Source organism: Tupaia chinensis, unplaced genomic scaffold, assembly GCF_000334495.1.
Source record: "Tupaia chinensis unplaced genomic scaffold, TupChi_1.0 Scaffold146907_1, whole genome shotgun sequence".
Taxonomy (NCBI): Eukaryota; Metazoa; Chordata; class Mammalia; order Scandentia; family Tupaiidae; genus Tupaia; species Tupaia belangeri.
Window position 1 is genome coordinate 2,020,523 of NW_006206760.1, and position 8,476 is coordinate 2,028,998.

Consider the following 8,476-nt stretch of genomic DNA (forward strand, 5'->3'; position numbering starts at 1 on the left):
ATCCTGAGAGGAGAATGGAGGAGAAGGGATTGCGGCGTGACCATCCCCCCTAGGGGGTGATTTCTCGCTTTCTGTCTCTATGTCTCTGTCTGTCTGGCGAGCGCACGCGCCCTATAGTGAAAATCTCTCCAAAAAAAAACAAGCCTCGGTTACAATATGGCTACCCTTTCCTGGGGAAAAACAAGGAGTTGCGGTTCAATTCTGCTCTTCTCCTGGCTCGCGGAGAACGAGGCAGGTGTGAGGGACCTACCTGCAGACTGCTCTTCCCTGGCGATGATGATGGCAGTGCGGGCCGCCTCTCGGTACTGCTTCAGAGCCATGTACAGGCGGAACAGGTACTTGGCGTCCTGGCACACAAACCATGAGAGAAACGTCACCTTCTTCACTGGCTAAGGAGAGGGACACCTAACGTGGGCGCTTCCGTTAGAATCACATTCGCCCTCCAGCAGCTGAGAATTGCTACTGTTCTGATGAAACCCAACGCGAGCCAGCCCATGGCATGGTGATGGAGGTGGCTGGGTCCCACCAGGCTGACTGCACGGTTCGAGCACTGGACCCAGACACTTGGGAGACACAACAGGTGTGTGTGTGCACCCAACATCCAACAGGAAGGAGAGAGGGAGGAGAGGCTGCCGAATATCATGCCCCTTCGGACGTGCTTTCTCTCCGGTGAGCACAAGAGGCCTCTGGCAAATTAAAAACAAAAACAAAATACAGGCCCAGCCATGGTGGTGTAGTGGTGGAAGGCTACTCTGAATGCTGGGGGCCACATGGAAGGTCAGGGTTTAGTTCTTGGGTCAATCTATACATGCTAGGCACATACGTGTGTACCCATGATCCTGGCTAGTGGGGAGAGCTGGTGGGAGGATCACGGTATGGAACCCTTTCCAGGTGCTTGTCTCTTTCTCCCTCTGTCATGAGATAAATAAATAAATAACCCAACGAATCAAGAATTAGCTTATGCATGAGAGATTTACTGAGTTCAGTATGTGCCAGGTGGTATATCTATATTTTAAAATTATTTTATTTTATTTATTCATTCATTGTATTTTTTTAGTCTGACCAGAGAGAGACAGAGGGTGAGAGTGATAGAGAGAGGAAGTGAGAAAGCAAGCCATCAGATTCAGGACTTGAACCCTGGTTGGCCATGTGGGAGTGTCTAGCACCTTAACCACCACGCCACCTGCTGGTCCCAGCCAGGTGGTATTTTAAGAATGAGAGGAAGTAACTCACTTAAATCCTCCTGCCTGCTCTAGGAGGAAGGCATTCTTATTTTCCTGATTTCATAGACGAAACTACAGTAGTGGGGCAGAGGCAGGATTTCAGCCTCATCTGGCCTCACTCAGTCCGTGTTCCTGACTTGAGGCCTAGATCTCGTGCTTGGACGTAAGGCGTGTTCTTATACGAGGTGCCCACGTGGCCAAGAGCAACCGTTTCACACCTGAATACCTTTCTCTGCCTATAAGGTTGTCTTGGGCCTTAGGTCGTTTTCCACTCCTATTCCAACTCTAGACCAGATAATGTATGTGGTGCAGGCTTCCAGATGGTCAGAATAACTAGACAGAGGGAACCTGGTTTGGGAGGGTCCAGGGGCCTGTGTTCTTTGGTTAGTTAACTCAGCTGTTCTGGGTCTCCGTGGCTTTAACTCTAAGAGAAAAGAATTGGACTTGGGGACAGATAGACCCACCCTAGCTGTGACGATCTGCTGGTCCTCCCGTCTGGGACTTGAATTCTCAGAAGCAACCTCCTTGAACACTAGAGCAAAAGGCAAGAAAGGGGTCTAGGGTAATCCCGAAGGAGTGCCAGACTCTCTTCATCAGGGCTGAGAGAAGACTGATTTCTGCAGGAACCCAAGTCAATAACATATTTTGAAAATATGCTCTTTCTTTTTCCTTTTTAAAATTTTATTTATTCAGGGACCAGCAGGTGGCATAGTGTTAAGGTGCTGGACACTCCCACATGGCCAACCATGGTTCGAGTCCTGGACCTGGTGGCTTGCTTTCTCACTTTCCCTCTCTCTCTCTCTGTGCCTCTCTCTGGTCAAATTAAAATGAATGAATAAAATTAAATGAAATTTTATTCATTAAATTAATACAATTTAAATTAAATAAATAATTCTTTTAAAAAATGATTTATTGGGTCGCCAGAAAAGTCATGACATTTTTTTTCTGTTTTTCTATGCAAAAATGCATCATGACATTTCCAATGACCCAATATTTCTTTTGAGAGAGGGAGAACAATGGGGTGCTCACAGCACAATCCGCCCCCAGCCTCAGCCAGCAGGATCACAGGCACGTGTGTGCACCCCGTATATACAGGGAGGCTTTGGGGTGCAGGCCCGAGACCTTCCCGTACGGCTTCAACATGGCAGGGTGTCGTGTTACTGCCATGCCTCTGTGGCTGACTGAGAATGTGCTTGTCACGGTCTATTTCTACTTCATATTCACAGTGAGTTACTTTTATGTGCAACATGGTTTCTGTTATTTCCCACCATCTTTGAAATACACAAAGCATACTCTGATTTTTAGGATCAGAGCTCCATCATCGTTTCAATGACCATTTTCATAATTCCTAGAATGAATGAAACTAACATGTAAGAAAAAATTGTGAAGATGGTTATAGAGGGGGTCAAAGTTATTTTACAGGAGGCAATGCCAATTTTAAAGAGTGAATATACATAATATCTTCTAACATGCAGTGTCTGCTTAAAGGGTTTATGACTACTTTCAGAGAGAAAATTTACAGGCTTATACTCCCTAAGTGTGATAGGTGAAAACATGGCAGAATAAATAAAGGCCTAACCAAGATGGGAAAATCCATCGGTCCACCTGTCTGTTTTTGTACCAACACCATGTTTTTTTTTTTTTATTTTTTTTTTTCAACCCCTTTTTTTTTTTTTTTTTTTTTTTTTTTTTTTTTTTTTTTTTTTAAGAGGTTTTTGCTATAGGGTGTGTGCGCTCACCAGGCAGAGAGAGACAGAAAGCAAGAAATCATCCCCCAAGGGGATGGCCATGCCACAATTGCTTCTCCTCTATTCTCCTCTAGGGACCTTGCGCACGCACGCACACGCACCCGGCATGAGTTTTAAGCCACTGGGTCCGGGATGTGAACTGCGGTTGACTACGTGGGAGTTCAGCGACATAGCCATTATGCTAACTGCTGGTCCCAACACCATACTGTTTTGATAATCACAGCTTTAAAGTATATTTTGGGGTCAGGGAGTGAGATGCCACTCACTCCACTCTTCTTGCACAGGATTGTTTTGGCAATACGAGGTCTTTTATGATTCCGAATTCTGCTATTGTCTTTTCTAGATCTGTGAAGAATGGCTCTGGTATTCTGATCGCAAGATGGGAAAACCCAAAAACAGCACACGTTCTTGTACCTTGGGCATGCCGTCACTCTCCCCCATCAGGTGGTCTATCAGCTGACTGGTTAGCAGTTCATCTTTGGCCTGACCAACCTGTTTAATAAGAGAGAAAAAGCCCAGCAAATTCAGCATCTTTAAACCGAGCAAGGGGGCCGGGGGTGGGGTGGGAAAGGCAAATAATCTTTGGCGAAGAAACTGGAACAGAAATGTTTAACACACCTGGAATACAGTGCCCGAAATACAACACAGACCCAGCATCTCTGTTTGCTGAGTCTGTAAAAATCTATCCTTAGAAGCTACAGTTTCTCAGCTGCTGTGTTGAAATCCTGTATTTTCTTTTATACACATAAGATATTCTTGGATGTGGGCCCAGCAGGTGGCGTGGTGATTGAGGGGGCTGGACTCCCACATGGCTGACTGTGGTTCAAATCCTGGACGTGGCAGCTTGCTTTCTCTCTCTCTTTTTCTCTATCCCTCTCTAGTCAAATGGAAATAAATAAATAAATAAATAGCTAAATAAAATAATTCTTTAAAAAAAAAAAGAATATTGTTGGATGTTTTGATAAAAACTTTTCCAAGGTAAGTGATGATGACGCTTAGAGAACAGCATCTCAAACACAGGAGCTGGGAACAGTGAGCTGCGGAGTGCCCTTTGCTCAGTAGCTCCCGTGGCTGCACAGGACCAAGGACGGAGAGAGCTGAGTGTTACAGCCACAGCGCCCCCAACAGGACAGTGGCTGGAAACGGGGGAGAGAAGGGCAGGGTCAGGAGAGGACCCTGGCCTAGAAATCTCCACTGGAAAACTCATTTCCATAAAGGTGAGAGTTCAATCACTAAATGCTGGAAACGTGGGAAAGGTCAGGAACGATGGTGAGCTATGGTGGAGGGTGGAAACAGATCGTTAGTGAGTAGAAATAGGGTGTGAGAGGTCAGGAATCTGGAGAATATTAGGCGTGATTGGCAACAGCAGGAGGCTGGGGTTCTGTGTCCCCGAATCAGAGGCGCGCCATGAACACCATGAGCTCAGCCCGGCGGGGAACACAGCAGAGGGCGGTCCTGCCCTCTGGTCCCAGGGATGACCCTACAGCGAGAATCCCCACCGAAACAGGAAGGACACTGTCTGCAGGGATGCAGCAACTCGTGGCCTCGCCTGCTGCACCTCGGGGAAAGGCGTGGGGGAAAGCTGGAAGGACGTGTGCAGTAGAGGAGGGTCAGCTCAGTGGGCCCGAGCAGAAGAGACGTGAGATTGCTACCCGCTCCACTGCCTGTGGCCACGCGTTGATGAACCTAGGTGGCCTCTGCTCCTGCCACTGCGGTAAGGAAGGGGTGCTGGTGGTGAGAAATGGTAGAGCTTGTTCTCCTCATGGCTTTTGTGAATGGTTTTGGGTGAATAAGCCAATACAGAGGAAGGGTTAACAGCAAAGCTTCTGGTGGAGGTTAAGGCAGCTGACTCCCACACGGCTGAGTTCTCAGAAGACCAGACCTAGTGGCTTGAAAATCATGCCGAATGCGTGTGCACGTGTGTCTAAAATCCCACGAGAAGAACAAAGGAGAAGGGATTGCAGCATGATCGCTGCCCCTAAGGGGTGCTTTCTCACCTTCCCTCTATCTCTGTCTCTCTCTGGCAAGTGCAAGAGCCCTATGGCAAAAATCTAACAGAACACTACTATATGCAAGAGTTGGGGAAATCGGAATCCTAACTGGATATTTGACCATATCAAGAAATTATTGTTGGAGAAACAGGGACACTCCCTCAATGCTGAGGGAACGCAAAGCCAAACAGCTGCTTCAGGAAACAGGAGGCGGCTTCTCAAAACGTTAAACACAGGGTTTACACATGGCCTAGCAATTCCACCCGAGAGCAATGAAAACACACATCCCAGGAAAACTTGCACACAGATGTCAGCACTAATTTTTGTGACACCAAAGAGTGGAAACAACTTGAATGTCCACCGACGGAGGAATGCATAAACAAAATGTGGCCCTATCTACACGACAAATATTTTTCAGCCATAAGATGCTATGAAGGCCTGATCCATGCTGCAACATGGACGAGGCTTGAGAACATCATACTCAGTGTTAAGAAGCCAAACACAAAAGGCCACATACGTGTGATTCCATTTGTATGAAATGTCTAGAATGGGGAAATCTACAGAAACAGAAAGATTGTAACATAATACATGTAACAATGAAGAGAATGTGGGATTGCTACAGGTCAGACAACTGAATCAATGAGAAAGACTAAAGAATCCCCAAACAGACTTACTCATACATGGTTATTTTATGACAAATGTTCCATGGTAACTCAGTTGTGGAAAAGAATGGTATTTTGATAAACAATGGCAGGTCAACTGGATATTCATATGGAAAAGACAGATCCTGGCTCCTACTTCAAACAACGCACACGAGAAAGCCAAAACTATCAAACTTATAGAAGAAAATAAATAGGGAGTAGCTAGTCAAAGATTTCTAAAACTGAACCACAAAGTGCTAACTATCAAAGATTCATTAGTTGGACTTTATGTTTTAATTTTTTAATTTTTGGAGAGGTTTTTGCTATAGGGCGCGTGCGCTCGCCAGAGAGAGACAGAGAGACAGAAAGCGAGAAATCACCCCCCAGGGGGGATGGCCACACCGCAATCCCTTCTCCTCCATTCTCCTCTTGGGATTTTGGGCACGCATGCACATGCATCCGGCGTGAGTTTAAGCCACCAGGTCTGAGACTTGAACCACGGTCGACTACATGGGAGTCCAGTGACATAGCCATTATGCCATCTGCTGGTCCCATTAATTGGACTTTATTAAACTTCTGAAGTTTCGTCTGTCAAGATACCATTAGACAATAAAAACCAGGCAGGCCGCACCTTTGAGAGATTTTTGCAATATGTAGATCTGACGTAAAAGGCTTGTATCCAGAATATATAGCGAAATCTTACAAATCAGTAAAAATGAGATGAGATGATACAATTCAAAATTGGGAAAAAGATTTGAACGGCATTTCTCTTCACAGCATTAACCGAGGGAATGACGTAAGTATGCCCATATTTTGATAGCTACCGAAGTCGGATGACACAGTATGTGAGAATTTGTTATACTGTCGCTACTTTTGTGTATATTTGGAAACTTTTTCAAAATGTTTTTCTAAAATTTTGTCACCCCGAAAGTTTCATTCCAGCGTTTACTTACCGTTTCAATTGCCATTTCTATTGCCACGTTATCTTCTGAGCTTGGGCATTTCAAAAAGTGTTTAAGTGCCTGAAATGAGAACAGCAATTAAAAATTTCCAGACTGCTTTCGCACTGGGAAAAACAACACTTTCACACATACAAAGTAATTATAGGTTGACTGTCTTTCTCTCAACCAGAGGCTCCAACAGTGCTGGGTCAGTCTTAAATACACACATAAAAATGGCCTAGCCGCAGTGGTGCCGGCAGCAGGGTGTCATTCCCTGGTGGTGGAAGCCACACGGGATGCCCAGGTTTGGTTGCCAGTGCAACCCAACAAGCTAGGCATGGTGACATGCACCTGTGGTCCTAGGGAACGGAGAGGCTGGGATGGGGGGGCCACAACATGGTGAGATTCTGTAAACCCTCCTCTTTCTAACCTATACACCCTCATTCATTAAAAAAACCTACATACACACTCAAATGAGGGGATCTTCAAAAAGCTCATGGAAAATATGTATTACAAAAAACTGTGCATGGATTTCAAATTTTTTTACACCAAAATAAACTCAAAATTCCATTTTTTCAAAGCTTTTTTGAAGTACTTGTGTGTGTGTGTGTGTGTGTGTGTGTGTGCATGTGCAGTGTGTATGTGTGTTTAAAGGTTAAGTGTAGTTTAAATAATTGGCAAATCGATTAGCTTGTTGGACGAACTAATAGTTCTGATGTCTGATGAAAGGAAAATGTAAAATGCACCCTCTTTCAGTAGAAAGATTTAATTCTATTCTTTTTTTTTTTTTTTTTTCATCTAACAGATATTTACTGACAATCTGCTACTCTGTATACTGGGCTGTGCTGGATTTCATGAAGGATACCAGGAAGGCTCCTCTTTCTGTGTTATGCACGATCTCACTAGGGAGAGCTAGGGTCTGAGATGGAACCTCAGTCAGCCACCATGCCTTAACCACGACACCACTTGCTGGCTCCGGTGAAGGGACTCTTTAGCAATGAAAACAAATACTATCTGGTCAACAATATGCAGGAAGAGTTACAGATGGAGAAACTAAATACAGAGACAACAGGAGACTATAACAATAACCAGAAATGGAGAAATCCGGGCTTACGCTGAGTTGATGGTTTCTAGAAGGAAAAGGAACAGATAGATGTAAGGGATATGACAAAGGATGACCATGACTGGGTGTGGGAGGAAGAGGAAGATTCCAGATTTGGCTCTCCGAATTCAGATCTTGCGGCCTAGGAACTACTAGTATTTAGACATATTTCCTAGAGCCATTTCTGGGGGTCTTCTTGGCGAATACTAACTCGAGAATACTGGCCGCAGAGCAAGAAGAATTTTCCAGCCTGAAAGTGTCTTTTTTCTCCTTCAAAGTATAAAGCAATGCTTTGGTAGTCTTCATTGGTGGTGTCTTCAGAACCTACAACAGAAATTCATTGAGTGGAATATCTGAGCACACCTTGTTTACTTGTTATTGCTAAAATAAGATGTAAAAACAGGTGACCTAGGGAACCAGCAGTTAGCGTAACGGCTATGTTGCTGGACTACCACGTAGTCGACCGCGATTCACGTCCTGGACCTGGTGGCTTAAAACTCATGCCGGGTGCATGTGCGTGCGTGCCCAAGATCCTGAGAGCAGAATGGAGGAGAAGGGATTGCGGCGTGACCATCCCCCCCTGGGGGGTGATTTCTCGCTTTCTGTCTCTCTGTCTCTCTCTGTCTGTTTGGCGAGCGCACGCACCCTATAGCAAAAATCTCTCAAAAAACAAAACAACAACAACAACAACAACAAAACAGGTGACCTAAAAATAAGTGAGGAAAACTCTCAAAAGCAAACATCAATGTTACTTTTAACTATGTTTTTAAAAATTCTGTAGCCCTGAAAGTTCCTATCAGTGTCTGTTTTCATTGCAACATAGATTCAGC

General features: G+C 45.0%; 1 protein-coding gene across 1 annotated transcript in view; it reads right to left on the reverse strand.

Moving 5' to 3' along the window:
* The window catches only part of WDR19 (WD repeat domain 19), a 96,126-nt gene that overhangs the window by 15,663 nt on the left and 71,987 nt on the right, over positions 1 to 8,476 (reverse strand). Inside the window, exons 27-30 of the mRNA XM_006169241.3 lie at positions 7,858 to 7,970; positions 6,557 to 6,625; positions 3,386 to 3,463; positions 251 to 347 (exon numbers count right to left, since the gene is read on the reverse strand). Coding sequence (XP_006169303.1) covers positions 251 to 347; positions 3,386 to 3,463; positions 6,557 to 6,625; positions 7,858 to 7,970 — 357 coding nt within the window. The remainder of the gene's footprint in view (positions 1 to 250; positions 348 to 3,385; positions 3,464 to 6,556; positions 6,626 to 7,857; positions 7,971 to 8,476) is intronic.